The sequence below is a fragment of the Aulonocara sp. 'chitande type north' Nkhata Bay genome, linkage group LG8, assembly GCF_057382095.1.
Source record: "Aulonocara sp. 'chitande type north' Nkhata Bay isolate Kocher_YH1m ecotype deep benthic linkage group LG8, A_spYH_male_GT1.1, whole genome shotgun sequence".
NCBI lineage: Eukaryota > Metazoa > Chordata > Actinopteri > Cichliformes > Cichlidae > Aulonocara > Aulonocara sp. 'chitande type north' Nkhata Bay.
In genome coordinates, this window is record NC_141351.1 from 10,761,873 (window position 1) to 10,784,943 (window position 23,071).

Genomic DNA, 23,071 nt, shown 5'->3' on the forward strand with positions numbered 1-23,071 from the left:
CAGTTGTTCTAAAATGTCATGAAAAAGTCAAAAAGCATATCTGGACATGCAGACAGAAGATATTATTCGTTTTATTCAATAATAAAAGTAATAGGTGCAACATGAACTCTTGGATGAATGTGTAGTTTTGTTTATTGTGCATGCCATCTTTGTCAGATAACATATTAGTGATGAGTTGTACTCTAAAGATATTAATATTAATCCTTATTTATTTCTATCAATGACATATGTTAACATGTTTAATTAGAGAGTTTACTAAAAGTACTAATTTTCCAATTCTCTAAAGCTCTACTGCAGTGATGACATGTATTCCAAAAGATATTCTCTCATCTAACACATCGTTCTAAAATTTCTTATAGATATTCAGTTGAATTGCTTAACCTGCAACCTACAGACAGGCCTCCATACAGAACCCAGAGGGATGTTTTTGCAAGTGTTTTACTGACATTGTAAATCAGTTTACTCAGGATAAAAGTTTCAAGTTGTATCACAGAAATGTCTAGATTTTTGTTTTATAAAATATGCAATAATGATAATAGTATAGTTTCTTTAAATGACATTAAATACATAATTAATAATTCTGTGAAGTTTTGCTATTTACAAGTTCTAAATTAAATTTTAAGTAAACTGTGCAGTTATTTAATTGCATTCCTCATCAGAAAAGTTTGTTTTATTATTGCTGTCTACAGAGCTCTGCAGACAGCAGCTTTGGTCTCATGGTTTGTAATTTGTTCTTCACCTCCATGTGGCTTGGTTATCTTACAAAATAAATTAACATGACTTCATCTGTATAAATCTTTGATTTCAGGTAGTTTTAGTATATCAGTGACTTAATTTAAGGTGATTTTTTAAATAGTCTGAATACTTTACAAACATTTAAAGATTACATGTTCCTGTTTTTTACCCATGAAGTATGGAATGATTCATGACAAGGAAAAAAAATTGACAATAAACAATTTTAGTTTTAGGGTGTAAAGGGAATGAGTCATAATGGTTTCCGAATACAGTGCGAATAGTTGTCAAATCACTGGAGTTCTGTAGTCTTTGTGCCAGAAATTAAAGGAAGAAGGAAATGTTTCAGTGTTCTGGCTGTGGGGTGTGCACGTGGGAGGAGCAAATATAAACGTGACACACGGTTTATATATTTGCCACTCACTGACAGCTGGCTCACAAGTATAAAAAGAGGGACACGCGAGAACTGTGCAGTTACACAATGGTGTTAAGGAAGTGGATTCATTTATTGGCTTTGGTGAGCCTCCTGTCTGCAGGTAAGTCAGACCAACATTTGCATGTAACATAACTGTATGCAAATATAAAGTCAGGATTTCCTCTCTTGAACATCACTGATCCTGTTGTGTTTCTTTCCAGAATCAAATGCTCAGCTTGATGGTAGGTAAAAATAAGAGTTTCTCTGAGTAAAAAAAAAAAAAAATTTCATAAAAGTTATATTTTTCATTTAATTATCTATGTTTTTGACATTACAATTCATTTCATCAGCGATACAACTACAAACAAGGAAAAAAATGTTTTCCATATTTCACAATGATTTATGTTGCTTCTGAAGTTTGATCCTGCTGATCTTTGTTTCAGTATGTGGCACTGCTCCACACAGCAGCAGGATAGTAGGAGGTGAAGATGCTCCACCTGGATACTGGCCGTGGCAGGTCAGCGTGCAGATATTTGGTAAACATTTTTGTGGCGGTTCCCTCATCAACAAAGAGTGGGTGATGTCTGCTGCTCACTGCTTCTTTCGGTGTGTAACACAAACGTCTGTTTAATCTTTATGCCTAAACTGATCCAGCTAGAACAGGGTAGAGGTGTGCAGATCGATCCAAATATCAATAGTACTGATATCAACTCTGACATTGATATCAAATCGATACTAACGCGATGCGATCGATACTTTGTGTTTGTGGGCACAAGTTCAAGTGGAGGTGGGGTGGGGGAATCAGTGAATAGCAAAGGTGATGTCTTTCAGCCTGCTGGTTCCAGGGCAGAGGCTCATTAGTCCCCTTCCCGATAGCAGAAAACTGGAAAAGCTGTTTGACAGATGAGTGGAGTTATGGGGTGGGGTGGCTGTAGCTCAGGTGGCAGAGCAGGTCAGCCACTAATCAGACGGTCGGTGGTTCGATCCCAGGCTGCATCCTGGCTGCATGCCAAATATCCTTGGGCAAGATACTAACCCCGTGTTTGCCTACTGGTGGTGGTCAGAGGGCCCGGTGGCGCCTGTGTCCGGCAGCCTCGCCTCTGTCAGTGCGCCCCAGGGCAGCTGTGGCTACAATGTAGCTTGCTATCGCCTGTGTGTGAATGGGTGGATGACTGAATGTAGTGTAAAGCGCTTTGGGGTCCTATGGACTAGAAAAGCGCTATACAAATGCAGGCCATTTACCAGTTATCTGTAATGCAGAGGAGTTTTTGGGTGAGGTGAGTGCAATAGATGTCCTGGAGGGAGGGAAACGAATCACTCACAATCCTCTCTATTACTCTCACTACTCAATATAGCTTTTTCTGGCAGGACCCAATCAGGAGCCATTAGATACAGTAATGCAACTGGTGAGGATACTCTTAACAGTGCCTTTGTTGAAGGCGCTCATAATGGGGGTTGAAGCTCTTGCACTCCTCAGTATGTGGGGAAGTAGAGTTGTTGTTAGGCTTTACTGACCAGTGATGCTGTGTTCTTTGAGCAGGAGAGATCTTCTGAGATGTGCACACCAAGAAACTTGAATCTAAGAAAGCTGCCTATATAGGTTAAACGTACTGACATCGGTATTGGCCCTGTATTTATTTGATATCAGATTGATACCAAATCTGCAGTATCGCAGAACACTGGGCTTTGACTAATATTTGTCAAGGAAGGCAAATGTCAGAATGGGAATACCGAAACTGCCAACATTCCTGAAACATTTCATCAACATAAATGTTAAAATACTGGCTCATGCATAAATACAAATGTTTACAGTTCAATGTTTTGTTTTGTTTTTTCATCAAAACTTCTATATTTTCTTTTTCTTTTTTTTGACTTTAGTTCAAGTCCTTCTGGGTGGACGGTTTCTCTTGGTCTTCAGAGCCTGCGGGGTGCAAATCCAAATAAGGTGTCCAGAAATGTTGTCAAAATCATTTTGCACCCAAACTATGACAGTATGACCAACAACAACGACATCGCTCTGCTCAGACTCTCCTCACCAGTCAGATTCACTGACTACATCAGACCTGTGTGCCTGGCAGCGAGTGGCAGTGTGTTCAACAATGGCACTGATAGCTGGGTGACTGGCTGGGGTGCAGTCAAGGAGGGAGGTGAGGCTGTTGTTGGTGTTTCAGTGTTCATGTGTTCTGTGGTTCATTGGTTTGTGTGTAAACAGCTCCTCATCTTTCTTCCCATCAGTGGCCTTACCCTTCCCTCAAACGCTGCAAGAAGTGGAGGTGCCAGTTGTGGGAAACAGACAGTGTAACTGCCTGAATGGAGTGGGCACAGTCACAGACAACATGATCTGTGCTGGTGTTCTGGCAGGAGGCAAAGACTCATGTCAGGTAGGCTTCATCAGCTCATTTGGTTACATAATCAGGTGTTTCAAAGATTCTCAGATGTGTCCTCTTTATCTCTACAGGGAGACTCCGGAGGTCCAATGGTGAGTAAACAGGGCTCTGTTTGGGTCCAGTCTGGAATTGTAAGTTTTGGTTTTGGTTGTGCTCAGCCCAATCTGCCAGGAGTCTACTCCAGAGTGTCCCGTTACCAGTCCTGGATCAAGTCCCGCATTCGCTCTAATAGGCCAGGATTTGTGCAGTTCATCTCCAGCGGGCTGGACCCTGACAGCAGCTACACCTGTCCTGGTCTTCTAACAAGACCCTCAAGTAAGTCTCAGGTTCCAGTTTTTCAGTACCAATAAATGAATATGGATAAGTATATAATGTTTTCAAATTTTCTGTATGTGTAATTCAATTCAGTGTTATTATACAGCACCAAATCACAACAACAGGTGCTTCAAGGTGCTCTATATTGTAAGGTGAAGACCTTACAATAATAGAAAATAGAGAAAACCCCAACAATCATATGACCCCCTATGAGCAAGACCTGTGGTCAGTGGGAAGGAAAAACTCCCTTTTAACAGGAAGAAACCTGGAGCAGAAACAGACTCAGGGAGGAACACGACCGGTTGGGGTGAGGGGAGGAGGGTCATCTGATCCAGCCCTAAGTGTTTGCTTTATCAAAAGAAAAGTTTTAAGCCTAATCTTAAAAGTAGAGATAGTGTCTGTCTCCCAAATCCAAATTGGAAGCTGGTTCAACAGAAGAGGGGCCTCACAGCTGAGAGCTGTGCTTCTCATTCTACTTTAAAATAGGCTAGGAACGACAAGTAAGCCTGCACGAAGCACTCTAATGCTGTGATACAGTACCATAAGGTCATTAAGACAAGATAGCGCCTGATTATTCAACACCTTACATGTGAGGAGAAGGATTTTGAATTCAATTCTGGATTTAATGGTGGAGCCAATGAAGGGAAGCAAATATAGGAGAAATATGCTCTGTCTCTAATCCCTGTCAGTACTCTTGTTGCAGCATTTTGGATTAACTGAAGGCTTTTCCGAGATTTTTTGGACATCCTGATCACAATGAATTACAGTAGTCCAGCCTTGAACCTAAAGCATTTGCTTTTTTCATTTTTTGTTTCTTCTTTCAGTGTCAGTTTGTGGCAACACCCTCGTGAACAGTCACACAGGAGGAGACAAGAGCACTGTACCCGAAGGAACTTGGCCCTGGATGGTAAGTCTTCACCAAAATGGAGTACACAAATGTGGAGGAAGCTTAATATCTGACAACGTTATACTCACAACTGCACAATGCTTCTCTACGTAAGTACACAAACAGCATTTATAATTTTTAATTTTAAAATATGAGCTGTTTGAGATTTGTCTTTTAATTGTGTCTTCAATCCTCCTGACAGCACCAGTCCAAATGCCAGTGAATGGAATGTGTTTCTTGGTCTTAGACTCATAAATGGTTCTGAAGAGTTTGAGACATCTTTGGGTGTTTTGAACATTACAGTGAGCAAAATGACTGGCTCCAATATTGCACTATTGGAGCTGTTTGAATCAGTCAGTTTCAACAATTATATCCAGCCTGTGTGTTTGGACATTAGTGATTCAAAGTCTTTCCCCATTGGTAGTCAGTGTTTGGTGACAGGCTGGGAAAACAAGAACAACAGCAGAGGTAAGGGTTTGCTGTTTTAAATAATTGCAGTGTCTGAATATCTTTGGTTGCATTTGCAAATATGACTCCTACAGGTGCTGTTCTTCAAAACATGAAAACTCAAGTTGCAAGTTGTGGCAATCTTTTTGATTCAGATCAAATTTGTACTCACACCATGGACCTTCAAGAGGTAAAAACAATATTTATAATTGTATCCTAAATGTGCTTGGACTGATACTTTCAGGCTTGGTGTTTGTTGATCACTGATCATGAATCCTGTTTTATATCCACAGGGAGGTCAGGGCAGCCCATTGCTGTGCAAGTCAGAGTCATCATGGTTCCAGGTTGCTGTTGTAACAGTCTGTGAAAGTAGACTGAGCCATGGAGATGTTGATGTCTTTACCAAAATCTCAAGATTTGGGTCATTCTTAAAGGAGATTATTGATGAAACACCATCTGTTGCAACACTTTTAACAGGAAGTTCACCTGATTTCTCAGTTTCCTTATTGATTTTTTTTGCTGTCCTCATTATCTCCTTCCTGTTGTCATGATTTGCTCTTGTGGGTGGTTGGTGTAGTTCATTATTACAAATTACCAACAGATGCCAAAAATCTTTATTAACACCCATTCATATTTACTTAATGTAGTTATGATGCTCAGGTCGATATGAAGAAAATTATTCATGTGAATATTTCTAATGAAGTTTAAAAATCTTTTTTTTTTAATATTTTGGAGTGTGATGGTATGTTTCTCTAAACAAATTATACAGGAATATGTCTTCTTTGTGCATTCTGAAGCTGTTGTCTACTTAAAAATTGTATAAATCGTGTAAGAGCAAAATTGAAATGTAATTCTAATTACATACTTATTATAATAAACATTGATAATCCATCCATCCATTCGCTTCCACTTATCCTTTTCAGGGTGGCGGGGGGCGCTGGAGCCTATCCCAGCTGTCATAGGGCGAGAGGCGGGGTACACCCTAAACAGGTCGCCAGTCTGTCGCAGGGCCAACACACAGGGACAGACAACCATTCGCACTCACTTTCATTTGCACATTCACACCTAGTGACAATTTGGATTATCCAATTAACCTATCCCCACAAGATGCATGTCTTCAGACGGTGGGAGGAAGCCGGAGTACCCGGAGGGAACCCACGCAAACACTGTTGTGCGGCAACAGTGCTAACCACCGTGCCACCGTGCTGCCAAAAAATGATAAAATAATGTTATTTTTTTGTTGTTGTTGTTTTAGATAACTCAGGGCTAAATATTGCATATTTTGTTTATTTGTGAGCAAAGCCATTCACATTATCAGTAGTGATGTGCGGATCGATTCCTCCGATACCAGTCATTTATGTTCTAGAATCGATTCTCACATTAAAATATCGATATTTTAGTAATTTAGGGTAAATTTGTAGTTTACCATTAACATGAACACAGTGGAAAGTAACTATATCATTCAGATTGTCTACATTCGAAGGAACTACTCCCTCTTCCGCCTTTCATAGTCATGTGCGAAATACGGCTGCATAAATGTCTCGCAGCCCCTTGGCGTGCGCACTCACAACAATGGCTGAGCGTAACTGGAGTCATGTGCGCACGTATTTTACATCCACAAACAGCCCAGACGTGGTTTGCGATACATGTGGCAAAAAAGGGAGGTGTTGTAGCCACACCACTAACATTGTCAAACACCTCAGAGTAAATCATATCACAGAATATGATGAGCGTATGTTGAGGGACAGGTGCTGCTAGGGCGAGACAGACGCCTCTCACTGAGTCCTTTAGTGCTGCAGGCAGGCAAGGTGTTCAAATAGCGCACAACTTCAGTTTTTTTATTTCTATATGATGAACTCTGCATTATTAAGTGATAAGAACAAGTAATCTGTTGTCCTGTAATCATTATGATGCTATAATTTGAGATACAATAAATAAAATAAGTTTTTGCACAAAGTATCGGATCAGTATCGTCGATACCACCCTGAATTTTACTTGGTATCGGATCGGAAAGGAAATCAGTGGTATCACACATCACTAACTATCAGTGACAGTTTTAACAAATTACAGCTTTTTCCACAAGTTAAATGCTTTTAAGCATATATACTGAATTTCATAGATTTACGTTCATTTTCTGTGATTAAAGGTGTGTCTTTGCAATGGAAGTAGTAGTGGTCCACAATGGAAGCAGGTACATGGTGACATCTGGTGGCCAAAAATATGAAGTGCAGCTTGAATCCACAAATAAAATGAACCGCTTCATTATGCTTGCCCACTCTGCAGAGTTCACAATTTTGTGGGCCACCGTTGTGTTGCTTTGAACATGTATTTTTGGGCGGTGAAAAAATTATCATATGTATTTGTTTAAAAATAAATTTGATCAATAAACTTTCCTTATTTAAACATGCCATGGTGCGGTCTTTCTTTGCCTGTGATTACTTGATGTTGGTAAATACAATAGATGAAAAATACATATAATATACATATAAGACAGCTAAGACCTGGCTCTCTGTAATAACTGGGAAAAAGACCAAAATGCCAATGTAAATTAATCATATAAAATGGTTCATTTATGAGTCTATCACTGAACATTTATTTGTGATAATACGATAATGTGGAAAAATGTAAAAATGTGTGCATGACTTGCATGACTAGTTGGGATTTAAGTTTACAAACTGACAGTTACTTAACACAATGTACCACTGAAACACAGCAAATATTATTGCTGAAAATGGGTCTCTGCAGATATTCCTTTGAAACTCATTCATCATTTATGATAAATGTTACTTTTAAACATTCATATTTCTGATTAACCCTTGGTAGAACCTCAAAATCCCATCCTTTCGTGAACCTCGGGACCAAAAAATGGTCCCGCCCCAAAAGTGCTCTAAAAATGTTATATATCAATATTTTTTTCTACTTTAAATTAGTCAATCTTTTAAAACTACTTCTGCTTAAAATATCCATGTCAAGTTTTAATTATATTTTCATTATTTTAACCCTTTAAATCCCAGTTTTATTACATGAGCGCCCTGTTTTTTTAGCCCCAAAAAACAAAAAACTTGAATATTTTCCAAAAAAAACATTTGAGGTAATATTCAATTGTTATTATAATTAGGCCTTTAGATGGACTAAAGATTGGCACCAAGAGTCATTTCGATCGCCTTTTATTTTTTTTCCAGGAGCGCATTTCATAAAATGCACACTATCGACCACGCCCAAAAAGTGCAATAAAAATATTAAATATTAATTTTTTTTTTCACTTTAAATTGGTCAGTCTTTTAAAACTACTTCTCCCTGAAATATTCATGTCAAGTTTTAATTACATTTCGCGGATTTTAACCCTTTATATCCCGGTTTCGTCACATGAGCGCACTGCTTTTTTTGCCCCAAAAACATAAAACATAAAACATAAAATATTTTCCAAAAAAAACATTTGAAGTAATATTTTATTGTTATTATAATTAGGCCTTTAGATGGACAAAAGATTGGCACGAACATTAATTTCGATCCGGTTTTAATTTTTTTTCCAGAAGCCAAAAATGTCCCCAGGCGGCGCTGCTGCTCCTGCTCCCCCGGGGAGGAGTGCCTCTGCCGCGGGTGTGTTTCGCGCAGCGCCGGAGCATATGGTTCGGTTCCCGTGTCTGCAGCACACACTTCCGCTACCACGTGAAAACAAATACGTCATTTCCTGTTGATTAAAAAAAAAAAAAAAAAATCAAACGAACCTAAGGGCAGAAAATGGGAAAAAAATACATGTTTGAAAATTTGGCTATACTCCATTAAACACAGTGGAAATGGCGTGGAATTAAAAAACGCAAAGGCCACGAAATGGTCCCAGGTTCTACAGAGGGTTAATTTTAAAAATATGAAATAAATTTCAGCATTTTTAGAAAATAAGATGTTTCTAATTCACTTCAAACTTTTGAGCTGTAGTGTAGAACGCAGTGATAGTGTATGGCTCTGGATTATAGTGGATGATATAGGACTATCAGGACATGGAGAGACGATAGACGCTACCAGAGCTTCAGGTTTACATGTGAAGTCAATGGAGGAGCGCAATGAAGCACGACTGGGGGTCGCGCGAAACTTCAGAAGCACATTTGCATCGCGAAAACGCTTTTCTGCCTGATTCGCGCAACCAAGTAGTGCGACTGACAAGTTTGAAGCTTGAAGTAAAATACGTGCTGCAGTTTATGTGGTGCATTTTGTGCATTTGCGCTTATCGCGTCTACCGCTGGAGTTGGAAAAATCTGAACTCCAGCCTGCAACATCCAATCAGGAGCCTGGTGATGTGATGCTCTGACCTATTTCAAAGAGGCAGGTCCAGCCGAAGCCATTCATTCTATCAATCAGTAGTTTTCTGATGAGGCAGGCTCTCCAGGGCAGAAACAATGTTCTTATTTTTCTCCTCATTCTCCCTGAAGCTTTTCCAATTTAAGCTGGGTCCTTTTATATTTATGTTTAATGTTTTTTCTGTTTGAGTATCTTAATTTTATTTCAAATAAATTTTTGTAATGACTTATGTGTAAAGCGTCCTTAAGTTTACACTGCTGCTCTAGAGACGCTCTCTTCAAATGCTAGATCGACAGCTGCCATCTTGCAAACATACCGTCTGGCACTACTTCCTCCCACATTTCCGCTTCACAGGCGTGAAAATTGCACATTTTAAAGCGCCACTAGTTCGCTTTGGACCCGCTTCGAGGTGCGAATGTGCACGCGACCAGCTAGGGGCCTCTGGCGCTTTTTGGTCGCGTCTATTGCGTTCGGTGTGAACGCACCGTTAAAACATTATGAACTGTCTTGTTGTAGAGAAAGTGGAGTCTTTCATCCTTAAAATGCTACCAACATTTCTGATGAAAGAGCTAAAAAATATAGTCTTGGATTTGAAATGATGACAAAATCCTCATCCGATACAGACAGATACATACATACAATAAACAAGTTTGAGGTCAGATTAAAAAGTCATTGTTTTAAATAGTCACTCTCGTATTCAAAGGTCACACGGTCATGTTACTTTTAAACATTTGTATTTCTTTAAATTTCTGATTAATTAATAAGTTTCCCTACAAATCAAAGCAGGGAACACTCTTACATCACACTGACTGGAAAAACCTGTCTTTCATTTTTACCTCTAAAGTTTTATCTGCTTTTGCCCTCTCACTAAATATTGAAATAGTGCTAAAAATACATGCCAGAGTGTCATAGTTCTGTTTGACTTACCAGTCTTTAGAAATTACATAAAGTTAAATTATGTTTACAGTCAAAATCATGGAGATACATAGAAGATTTCAAAGAGTTAACTAATACTGTGAAAGTAGACACCGGCGAGGACAGGTGGTGCTTTAAGTAGGGTAAAGCTGGAAAAAGGAGATTGTCTTTTTCCACATCTTGAAGTTCAGGCTGCTAAAGAATCTGCTCCTCTTTGTTTTGCATGATATAAAATGAATACTGCTTTATGTCTGAGATGACATCTTATCCAGTACACTGGATTCATTTAGATGTGGAAAGACATTTCATTGTCAGCTCATTAATTAACTAATAACAAAGATATAAATAAAATACACAGACCATTAAAATAAAGGTTAGATTTGATTTTAAAGGCCCAATCTTTCTTGCTGGACTTACAGGCTTGAAAATCTACATAAATATATCCTCTTAAGACAAATATCTAGTGGTGGTTTCTTATTTACAATAGATGCTCCAGTTTTATGGTCCCGAGTCTTGAGGATCCTGACGACCAGGTAGGAACCTTTGTTACAGATCATAGCAAATGACTAGGCAAGGGAGTGATTTGAGACACAGCAAGCTGTTGTCTATTTAATTAATCAAATGTGGTAGCATGGACATTTCTACACACCATGTTCACCCCTGAAATTATCAGGATGGTCTACATCTGTCATTCAGATTAGATGTACAGCTACAAATGTCATCTTTGTTACTCTGCTGAGGGTGCACCTGCAGCCGTCCCTGGATCATCTTCTGTCATTTCAATTATCATCTGTTTGTATTTACTCTTGAAAAATCCAGCCTAGAAGTGAATGAAAAAGCACATAAAATACAGCAATCATATATTAGAGTTCCAATAAAAATGTAACCAAGCTGACAAAAAATGAGAAAAAAAAAACTTGTAAACTTTTAATTGAAAAAAGTATAAAAAGAGTCTTTCACCTTATACAGGCTAGCGGTGAGTAAAGCTAGAAAAGCCAACCCTCCCAGGGATCCTCCAATGATCGCTTTGGTGAAATTCAGCTTAGGATACACTTCTACTTCTGCCTCAATCTGACAGATGAAGTGACAGAATGTGAATAAAATTAAAGCTCTTAATATGCCAAACAAAAGAAAATATTGTATAATCACCTTGTGAACAGGAGGATTGTTGTCAGACCCTGCTGAAAAGTAGATGTACTGGTTTTTGTCATACTCCAGACTGGCAGTGCTGGTCAAGAGGAATTTGGCAGACTGAAGCCCAATCTAAGGGAAAAAAATACATCGCGAGTTGACCCTAAATTAGATACTGTTTGATTTAACAGGTAAATAGTTATGTATCTAAACATTTAGCAAACAATCCAAAACACATTAATTTAACATAAACTACCCATCCATTACCTGCTCTATCCATCCTGAACTGAGGTTGGCAGAGATTTCATACATCCTACTCTCCCGTATTCCCATGAAAGTGTTGCACTTGAACACTCTGCACTTGGCTACAGAGCAGTCCTGAGAATGATTTAAACAAGACTGAATCCAACAAAAACTGTGATAGCTGAATTTGAGATAGGTGAGGTGAATGTTAAAATCTAAAAGAGGTTGAATTTCAAAAGCTCAAGTGCAGAGGTATACTTACAACCACCTTATTTTTTCTGATCTGAGAAACAAAAGTTTTGACAGGTGGTTCTTCGTCAATTCCTCTCTGACAGTCTGCAATCTGAAATACATTTAATTCAGGTATGCTTGGTTTTGTCCCAATTATACCACATCCATTCATCCATTTAGAAATGATGGGTGACTCAAGACTTTTGCACAATACCTGTAGACTGATCAAATTCACCCAAATGTCTTTTTTACCAAGCTTCACTGGAATCCTGATCACCACAGTGAAATTAAGTGCTCTGATATCATTTGTAATCTGATAAAGAAAAGGACAACCAAGCAATACAATTAGATTTAGATTATACAGAACATATAAATGCACATATATAGATTTATACAGAACTTATATTTTGACCTTAATTGATTGCTGGACTGGTTTCTGCAAATCACTCCTCCCAAATGTGAAATTGTTGTAGCTGAGAGAGCTAAACAGACATATTTAAAAAATTAAATAAATACCATGTAATACAACATTTGTTAATTTCTAAACGATGCTTTTTATTTCAAGTGGAAGAACCCATACCTTTCAAATGTCATAAAAATGCTATATCTCACATCAATCGATTTATTTTTATAGAGTTCATTTGTAGTGGCATGCTCCTGATTTCCACTGAAATGAAGAAGTGAAATGATTCATATTTTATCTGTGGGACTATACAAAAATATACCAAAGGAACAGTACCTGGTGGCATTTGCAGTGACAAAGAGCTTCCTCTCAAGCTGACTGTTGGTGTCAATCCCATAGGAGACAATGAAGGAAGCCTTAATTGAATGGAGGAGACATATCAAATTGCGTCATCTCTTTTTGCTGTAAACAAAACTATAAAGAAGTGAGAGAAAGATATTCTAAGCAAAAACACCTTAGTTTTGTTCTTGAAAATTGGTTTGTGGATAGTGCAGTCTGTCCTTCCTCGTGATAAACCATCTTCACTGTCCAAAGAGTTGCACCCAATTCTTCCCTTTGTTATAAAAATAAAATTACTGCTGGATGTATTGGAAGAGCAGCAGATCAGTGATGAACTTATACAGACTTGATCCTGATGCCTTACCTGCTGAATGGTGAACTTCCTGTAGGAGAGTCCAGCTGGGTACGTGAGAATAACACGACTGTTGTAGGAGTTTTCTCCTCTGTTCTCCACTGTGACTGTGACATCCAAAAGCTCATCAATGCCCACTTTAACCTCTGAGGATCTGTCAGAGTATTAAGGAGGATGAGAATAAAGGAAAAGGAATACAAGCACAAGCAAAACAAAGCTCTATACATGAGCCTCACCTGGTGAACGTAAAATCCACTTTAAGGTTATCAACACATTTGTTGTCAGTGCCACAGTTGATGTCAAACCCTAACTGTGGAAGAGAACATTTTGGAAAACATATTTAAATGATGAATGACTTATTCCAATTAGCACATTGTATGGGGAAATCCAACAACCAATTTTTTCATTCTACCATCTCGTGGAGGTTTTTTGCAGGGAAGAAAACAATTTCTGATAATATTCTTGATCCACTTCTGGACAACTTTGATCTCAGACACAAGCTGTCATTCTAAGTTAAGAATTGTGTATTTTGAGCTCTTTTTTTAATTGCTTTTTGTTACTACTGCATTAGTCTTTGACTGGTAGTACAATTAGCCATACATTAATATCCAATAGTAATTTTCTTTCTGGTGGCGGAAGAGAAATAAAATGATTACTTAAACATTAAAGCCTTTTACTGTGCTCCATGGTGGACATAGAGAGCTGGAAATACAACAGCTGATCACTTATTCTTATTATAATTCTTTGAAGTCTGCTTAAATCCAGCTAATCTTGGGATGTTGGACTACTTTGTTTACTTTGTTCTTTTCATCCGCGACACCTTAAAGACCGGTCCGTGAAAATATTGTCACACATTAACTGGTCCGTGGCGCAAGAAAGGTTGGGGACTGCTGCCTTAGCTCACATGATAGCTGGTGGGCTAGTGACTCTTACAGGAATAACACCTTGACCCACTCTTTGTTTCAAACTTTGTTTCACTCTTAAGGCCATTATATAGGGAGCGCATTATAAAAAAGGAATGTGTTTTTTGCAGAACATTTGTATTCAAAAAAACAACTGTTTGTTACATCTTTGTATTTACGCCCAAGATATTGAGCTTGATTTAAAATAAAATAAAAGCTGCAAATTTGTCCAACAAAAGGTCGCCGTGAACATCTACATTAAGAATGAGTGATTTCGAAAAATGTTTTAATGCACAAAATGTTTGCATGGATTTTACATGTTCAGTTTGTAAAGGCCTTTAGTCTTTGTTTTCCCCATCAGATGCTGTAAATCCTTTTGGATGACAGAAATTTTTTCTGGAACTAAAAAGACGTTCAGTGGCCTGGATCACTTAGAACTGACACTTTAACTGAGTTTAATGGTCAATTTCATGTCAATAATTTAATTAATTAATTAATACGAGGGAAAGACTTAAGTTGTTTTCTTGGCCCAATTGTTTGTTAATACACTGTGTTTAAATATTACTTACAGGATAAATGGTTGTTGTTTGAGCCTGTGAGGAAAGACTTGGTCTGGGATTTCTGTTGATGGACAAACCATTAAACATGAATTTGAGTTCATTGGAAAGAGAACTAAGAGCATCTTCTGGACAGGCCTGCAAAAAAAGAGCAATTTGGTTTGTATTCAGTGTTGTAGGACTCTCTGAACTGAACTTTGATTGTTTGCATTGGTTTTTTTTTGTTTGTTTGTTGTTTTTCCTGATATTATTCGATTTTTACCTCAATAAGTAACTTTAGAGTTGAACACTGTCGTCTTCTTAAGACCACAATGACTGATCCAGATTGTTCTTGTTGTTTCCCACTGGCATAAGCTCGGTTGTTTGGAGGTTTACGTGTGGCATCCAGTGTTATAGTATAATTAATCACTGCTTGAGCTGGAATAAAACACAGTTTGGATTCAATGCTACAAATGATGGGCAGTGGCTTTGTTGTTGAATGATGTAGAGTAGAATGATGAACCTGTGTGGACTGCAGACACTCTACTCATGGTGAAGCAGACTGTAGCTGTGTTCTCCAATGGTTTTGAACAGCCTTCATTCTGAGTAGGGATTTGGTTTGGGTTGAATGACACCTCAGCTTTCACCATTACTATGGGTCTTGATCTAGAAATGAACATCACAGGAAAATACCACACTGCATTTTTTACAAACCACTACTGCTTAAAGGTTTTTGATCATGCATCATTTGTTTTTATCTAATAGTTTATATCAAAGTGTCTAGAAATGTCATAAATTATTGTAATAATTAAAAAAAATTATTCATGGAATTCATTCTAAACTTTTAACCAGTGGGGCATTCATTTCTTTTATTTAACAGAAATAGTTAATAGAATTAAACATGGACAGTAATAATGCATGATTGGACTGTCTTGGACTTACCTCAATAAAACAACTTTGCCCTTTGAGCCCACCGCTAAGTCAGGCAGTCCATCACCACTCTGGTCAAAAGATGACTGACTGATTGACAGGCCAAAGAACTTCAGTCCTGACTGGACCTCAGAACCAGTAATTCTCTGTGTACATGAAAATATTTGATATTCAAACTGCAGAAAATGACTTTACATTACAGATTAGTTTAGTCATCCTCGTGAGTTCTTTGATGTTGTGTACCTGTGAGTAGGTAGGACTGATTCTTCCTCCTCCTTCGCCATTAAATATGTAGATGCTGCCTTCACCATTATTCTCCAAAGGTGCTCCAACTGCCAAATCCCTGAATCCATCTGAGTTTAGATCAGGCAGCACAGCAAGAGAAGAGCCGAACCTTCCCTTGACAGCTGCACGTCCTCTTAGTATTAACGGATCATCAAAATTACACTCCACAAACTAAAATGACGAGAGTGAATATTATATGAACATTAAGAAAGTTGACAAATAAACCGATTAATTTAACTGCAGTAGATAAAACTGTGATTTACCAAACCAGTTAATCTGCAAACATAAACTCTTCCCTCTCTATCAGGCTCCATGTACATTGGGGCTGATATGAAGATTAGCTCAGTGATGTCATCATTATTTATGTCCATGGCACACACCTCTGCCCCGAAATATTCACCAGTCTGATACTGTGTAAGAAACACATTATTGATGAAAATAATCAGATAAATGAAAATAGTACAGTTTTGTTTATATATAGTCTAAATATATTTTACATTGTCATTCAGGTCTATCACTTTATACTGTACATACGTACCTGCCATGGAAAGGGCTCAATCTTTTGATTTCTAAAGCTATCTCTGTTAACAGCAAACACAACTCCTCTGTGTTTATATCTTGGAGCACCAACAACTGTCACTGAGCCACTCCAGGATTTAGCAATTGCCATGGAGTAACCTAGAATTTAATAGTCAAGCAGTCTTCAGTTAAAAAAGTAAAAAATAGTCAAATATAGTCATACAGAGAATTTATAAATATTTTCATTAATATTTAAGGTGCATGGAAGATGTTTTTGTCTTGAAATGTTGTCATTTGTGGTATTTCATATTTTATGTGACATAAAGCACAATCAAAAACAACATGACTAACATTAAACACCTAATTAAAGCATACTCTTCCTCAGCCTTTGGAATCCTTACTCATCCTTTATATGTTGTCTATTTTCCAAACTGATTGGGGGAAAGAATTACAGCACAGCTATGTATATACTACATGATCACATGTTTATGTGTTAGTTGTTACCAAGATAGCTGTCAGGCTCCAAAGACACGTCCTCATATGTTTTCACCTTCTGGCCTCCTGTTGTGTATTGCACGTAGCCTCCCTTCCACTGGTTTGCACCAACAATAGACATCTGAATTCCCTACAGTGCAGACAGAAATGTACAGAAAAATAAATGTGTGAATGTTTTATACAGTGCATTTAAATTTGGAGTTTTGTTTGGTTTTCCTTTCTTTTTATCACTTGACTGTCTGAGTTTAAAGTGTTTTAAATTACCTCAGGCACATAAACTGCACTGAATCCCTCTTGAGACATTTCCATTTTCAGTGACTCTCCACTGGTTTGTGATCCTGTAACATGAAAATAATAAAAAAAGAACTTAAAGGACAGACTGTGTAATTTCAATTTGTTCACGACCTGAAGGACTGATTCTAGACAATCACTTGCTCTTTATTAAAAATATGTCATTTATGTGTTGTTTAACACACTAATGTAAAGAGATAAAAAAAGGTGAACATCTCTCAGGCCTTTACTGCAGGTGGCTTCAGTTGCTTTAATTTTTATAGCTGGGATGTTTACAGAAATTTTAACAAAGTTGTAACATTTTTTAATGTTTGTACCTTCGATAGAGAAAATTTTGTCCTGTAAATTCTGTCTTATTATTTCAAGGGCGTTGAAGTCCCTAACTTGAAATACGTGTTTGTCTGACGGAGACGATGCAATGGTTTTCAGCTCCTGTTCTGCTGCAGGTTTATTAAATGCATTCCCCACCTAGAAACACACACACAGCTTTTACTTTACTAGCACCCACACAGTCCTCCTCATGAAGAATGGTGCCTCATTTCATTAGTGTCAGAAAATTAGGTTAACTTTACAGGGTCATTGAAAGGATTAACCTTTTGAAGAAACTGGTACAGTGTAAAACTGAGCAGGTACTTACCCCAATAGCAAATCGAACAATCTTTTTACTCTCAGCTAGCCTTGCTACATATGGTAAGCGATGTGAGTCATGAGATTCTCCATCAGTAATAACTATCAGCACCTTCTTTGCATTTGATCTGGATCCTCTTTGTGGTGTAAAAACATTTTGGCTGATGAATGAAGAAAACAGTTTCAGTTCATCTTTCTTTACAGTGCATCTTTTAGATGTTGAAGAGAACTGCTTACATAAAAATCATGATGCCTTCTTTTACAGTATTTTCGCTAATATAACAAAGAATTATGATTTTTTTTTTTTTTAAATAAAGCTCTACAAGTTATCTCTAACCTCTGACATACTTCATTAACTGTGAAAGATGTGTAACATCATGGCAGCACTTACACAACATGTTCGATGGCTTCAGCTGTGTAAGTTGCTTGGTCTAGTTGTTTTATTCTATCAATGTTAGATTCCCATGATCCAGATGAGAAAAAATTATCAAAATAGTAATGGACCTTTGATGAAGTAGAGAACTGGGAAACAGAAAACTTGAAAAGAAAAAAGTACAGAAAATCAATCATTCCATCAATTATGAAAATAAAGAAATATTTAATATTTAATGTCTGTTCCTCACCTTTGTATCACTTGAGAGAAAAGACCGAACCAGATTTTTCACAAAGGTCTTCATTGTTTGAAAATCTTCGCTATATACACTCCCTGAACCATCCAACAGAAAGGCAATGTCTGCTTGCAGCGGGCATTCTGCCAAAAAGATGGGTACGAAATGTAGTGTTGAGCAACTTTAAGTGGCCTTTCTTTGTTAGGAAGATTCACACTTTGGTCCCATTTGCCATTTGAATCTTTGGTGCACGCTTATTTGTGACTTGGGATGTTTACATAACTGGGAGTCAACTGCCTTCATAAATTATGTTTGTGTTGTAATATGATTTCTGAAACTCTTAAATCTTACCCAAGCTAAAATCCTAATAATTAAAAATAATTAAAAAGTCAAAAAATTACTACTTAAAACAATGAAAACTAATCTCAACCTATTAAAGTGACTCTGGGGGGTAAAATGAAACTGAATTGAAAATTCAAAGCATAATTAAAACTAATTAAAAAAAATATTTAAAAAAGCACAATAACTGCAATAAATGAGCTTCAGACTGTTTAAAATGTATTAGGTTATTGGGTCACAGCGATTAATTGTGTGAATGTGCAGTGACATAAGTATTTATAGATTCTATTATTATTTTGAGTTTGTTTTCACAAACTTAGTATCCTGTTACCTTTGACAGAAGGTGGTATGGGACGCTCAAATCTATTGGAACGGTTTATTTGAAAGCACACTCCACTGTACATGGTGATACTTTTGCAGTCCTTTGGAATAGTTGGACCACATGCCTCAAAAGAGAAAAGATCAAATTATGATGAATCAAGCATGCTGATTATTCTTCCATTCCAGTGTGACATGTCTGCAGTTCACCAACTCACCACAGCATTTTGGGTTCCAGGATCACTTTTCATTGTCAAACCAAGAGACATGTTGATAGCAAAATCTGGCTCTGTATTTAAAGCATTGAGTATATATTAAAACACTCATAAAATAAATGTTGGGGTCACTAGAAAATACATTTTATTTAAATGACTGCCACTTTTCGTACCACATTACAAAGGGAAAGAATGCAAAATACACTAATCAAAGTTCACTATTACTGTGTCTGAAAATCAACAAAAAATAAATAACTTTTAGCAAGAATTAATTAAACAAACAAATACATTCAATTAAGTGTTTTGTTATATCATGAAATGGCAAATGCTTAACAATGCATTACAAACTCGCACATTTCAGTTTTTTTCTCTAGAAATCCACCTTATCTGCAAATTAATCTAATTAATGTCATATTCCAAGATCTCAATACTTGAAAGATACTGTCAGAGTTTCAGGATATTGTGTTAAGACATCAAGAAACTACCTACCTTGAAATTGTATATTTAGGCAGTTTTCACCAGAGATGGTACACCTGTATATTCTCCCCTTTCTGTTTTGTGAATACTGTTCAAGTGGGGCACTGACAAGCAAACTAAGGAGAGAAATCCAGACATTAGATAACATTTGGTGAGCAAAGTGCAGTGAAAAACCTCCAGCTGTTAAGCATTAGTGGTGAATGTTATAAGCAGGCAATTGTAAACCCATATTAAACATATCTATGCTCTGGCTTACTCTGATTGTCTTTGAACCACCTGGTAGCCAAAACCAGCAGCAGAGTTCCTCAGGGTCTTCCAAGCCACAGGATCAATATTGAAACTAAGTGCAGCATTTAACACTGATAATTAAAGAAAGAAAAACATTATTAAAGCTTATTATGGAATGATAATGTGATTTATTTCAACAGCTCAGCCTTCTGTGTTTCTTTAATTACTAAATTAATTACAGGGGGATCACACTCCTCAGCCTCCCTGGGAAAGTCTATGCCAGGGTGCTGGAAGGAGAGTCCGTCTGTTAGTCGTACCTCGAATACAGGAGGAACAATGCGGTTTTTATCCTGGTCACGGAACAACCTCTCGAAGATACTTGAGGGTGAATGTGAGTTTGCTCGACCAGTCTACATGTGTTTTGTGGACTTGGAGAAGGCATTCGACCGTGTCCCTCGCGGTGTCCTGTGGGAGGTGCTGCGGGAGTATGAGATGTCTGGCCCATTGCTACGGGCCATTCGATCCCTATACAGCCGTTGCAAGAGCTTGGTTTGCATAGCCGGCAATAAGTCGGACTCATTGCCGGTGGGTGATTGGCTCTGCCAGGGCTGCCCTTTGTCACCAATTCTGTTAATAACTTTTATAAACAGGATTTCTAGGCGCAGCCAAGTGGCGGAGGGCTTTCACTTTGGTGGCCACAGAATCTCATCTCTGCTTTTTGCAGGTGATGTGGTTCTGTTGGCTTCATCTGGTGAGGGCCTCCAGCTCACAATGGAACAGTTTGCAGCCAAGTGTGAAGCAGCAGGAATGAGGATCAGCACCTCCAAATCTGAGGCCATGGTTCTCGGACAGAAAAGGGTGGAGTGCCCACTCCAGGTTAGGGATGAGTTCCTGCCCCATGTGGAGGAGTTTAAGTATCTCGGGGTCTTGTTCACGAGTGATGGGAGAAGGGAGCTGGAGATCGACAGATTGATTGATGCTGAAACTGCAGTCATGTGGACGCTGTACCAGTCTGTTGTGGTGAAGAGAGAGCTGAGCGTAAAAGCGAAGCTCCCAATTTACTGGTCGAACTACACCCCTTCCCTCACCTGTGGTCATGAAGTGTGGGTAGTGACCGAAAGAACGAGATCGCTCAAACTAATTATTAGGTATTTAAACAGTATGATGCACATACATACGTACACAGTATGAAAACTGATCATTATAATAGTGTATACATTTGCCCTTTTACAGTACTGAAAAAAAGGAACTGAATGGACAATCACGCCATTGTGCACATACATCCTGTCCTCCTCAACTATGTCAGATTCATCAGTTTATATCACACACACACACACACACGCTTAACACAGAACATGTCTGAGGTTTGTATTACAACTCTACAAATCCAAAATTTAAATTAAAATCAGCAAACTGTGATTTTTTGGGATATTCAAACAATACAGAGTAGCAAATACTTTGTCACATGATTAGGATACAGGAAAAATCAAAAGGGACTGTCATTTCAGTTACCAGCAAACAAAATTACACTTTTTTGGGCATGACCGGACACATCTTTCTCTAAATAATCATATAATATGGTGCTAACTTTGCATTGTTCCTGGCTTCTTGCATCTTACATTGTTCAACAGTGAAACATTTACAGTGAGAAATATAAATGTAATAAAAAAATATTGCTCATCATTATAACATGCTGTCAACCTTTTGTCGGGACAGCCTTACTGTGGTCATTATGGTTTCAAACACACATTTCTGCAGGTAGCTTTGTTTACAGAGGATGAAATTCAAATAAGAAATAAGTAAATTGCCACTAGCAAAGTATGTCTAGAAGATATAGTTTCACTTCTAATTTGTATTACCAGTACTCCAAAAAAATCTTTTTTGGGGTGAAAAATGTTGCCACAATTTTGAAAGACAAAATGAGAAGGCACAAACTTGCCTGACAAGAACAGCATAGCACTGATGATCCAGTCCATTGTGTTACTCCCATGAAAAAAATAAACTTAAGTGTGATTTTTTTCTGTTTCAGTGTGACTACTCAAATGAGCTGTTACTTCTTCTGAAAGTGCTGAAGGAGTTGTTGAAACTAAAATGCAGAATGCACAGAGTGAATGCTCAAACTTAAGACAGTCATTTAGAGGAACTCTAATGTAGGAGGAGTTATAATACTGATATCACTGTCTGTTATATTTGACACACAACACTTTGGTAAACTATTTAAAATTGATGTGACTGTTAAAGCACAATTAAAAACAAGATTACATATACTAAAAAGATTGAATAATCTATTAGTTTCTGGGCAACCAGATGAAATCATTGCAATCACAAGTAAAAACAGGAAGAAAGCTGACAGTGTAAATGTTTTCAGGGGGCTTTTACCCACTGGTAGGCAATTTGGCTGTGGGTGAGGAACCAGACAAAGAAGAAATCAGACGACCCTTGTCACAGAAACACTAAGGAAACAGGCCTAGGGAGGGTGCTTCCCATATGGAAACGATATATATAAATCTTATAAAGTTTTTATCTGTCTTGTATGAAACTTGTATGAAAAGCATACAAGAGTGAAAACACATATAAGATCCCTTGAAAAATTATACAATGAAACTTGTATGTTTTGTATACTTACTAAAAAAATATATGAAAGTAATGAGAAAGTGGCCACTTTCATGAGTAAATCATGTAAGCCTTATATGATTTATATATGATTTACTCATGAAAGTGGCCACTTTCATGAGTAAATCATATATAAATCATATATGTTTTTACTACTTCTTTTCCATATGGGTTGAATGAAGATCACCTTGTGGCTGGGCCTTAGCCCATGGTGTCTGGCAGGCTGCAGTCCACAGAGCAGACATAGTCTCGGCCTCCTATCCGGTGTTTAAGTCTGACGTCATTAGCTGTGCCTGGGCCCAAACTCCGCTGCAGGTCCTTAAGTCACATGATCACAGTGGCATCACTGAGAGTTAAAAACTGTCTAAGTCTTTTCATCTGTAATAAAATGATCACCGCTGCTGCTCTATCAGGTGTAACAATTCAGTTTAACATCCAGGCATCCATGAAAACCAAATTTATGAAATTTAATGGCGTTAGAAGTTATCAGGGAGTTAGCTTGCTAGTTTCCATATATAATATGGTATGGTATGGTATATAATATACCATGTTCTGATTTGGGGATTTCCAAAACAAATTAAGACGTACAGCTCTGC

The 23,071-nt window shown here is 37.7% G+C and overlaps 2 protein-coding genes across 4 annotated transcripts; one reads left to right on the forward strand and one right to left on the reverse strand.

The window, feature by feature from the left end:
- The first annotated feature begins 1,091 nt into the window (after positions 1-1,091).
- LOC147323236 (polyserase-2-like) lies at positions 1,092-6,065 on the forward strand. Of its 3 annotated transcripts, XM_086303492.1 has the most exons (11): positions 1,092-1,268; positions 1,369-1,389; positions 1,591-1,683; positions 3,026-3,092; positions 3,173-3,294; positions 3,383-3,528; positions 3,606-3,849; positions 4,674-4,845; positions 4,938-5,203; positions 5,278-5,372; positions 5,476-6,065. In XM_086303492.1, exons 1-11 carry the CDS (start codon positions 1,214-1,216, stop codon positions 5,731-5,733), a joined length of 1,539 nt encoding a protein of 512 aa, XP_086159618.1. In that variant the 5' UTR covers positions 1,092-1,213; the 3' UTR covers positions 5,734-6,065. The 3 variants fall into 3 exon arrangements, with proteins under 3 accessions (XP_086159618.1, XP_086159617.1, XP_086159619.1); XM_086303491.1 differs by having other exon boundaries at positions 1,095-1,268; positions 1,591-1,753; positions 3,026-3,294; XM_086303493.1 differs by having other exon boundaries at positions 1,179-1,268; positions 1,591-1,664; positions 3,026-3,294.
- A 4,509-nt stretch (positions 6,066-10,574) lies between these two features.
- LOC147323237 (integrin alpha-M-like) lies at positions 10,575-22,796 on the reverse strand. The gene is made up of 30 exons (XM_086303494.1): positions 22,663-22,796; positions 19,891-19,993; positions 19,647-19,750; positions 19,161-19,231; positions 18,956-19,070; positions 18,301-18,428; positions 18,069-18,214; positions 17,688-17,838; positions 17,368-17,518; positions 17,024-17,097; positions 16,769-16,889; positions 16,284-16,423; positions 16,009-16,155; positions 15,704-15,916; positions 15,473-15,606; positions 15,054-15,196; positions 14,814-14,968; positions 14,564-14,689; positions 13,329-13,402; positions 13,105-13,246; positions 12,916-13,014; positions 12,738-12,817; positions 12,579-12,665; positions 12,411-12,480; positions 12,213-12,311; positions 12,030-12,110; positions 11,792-11,902; positions 11,543-11,656; positions 11,354-11,464; positions 10,575-11,213 (listed from the first exon to the last, which is right to left on the reverse strand). The coding sequence occupies exons 1-30, from the start codon at positions 22,718-22,720 to the stop codon at positions 11,121-11,123; spliced, it is 3,441 nt and encodes a 1,146-aa protein (XP_086159620.1). The 5' UTR covers positions 22,721-22,796; the 3' UTR covers positions 10,575-11,120.
- Between the last annotated feature and the right edge of the window lie 275 nt (positions 22,797-23,071).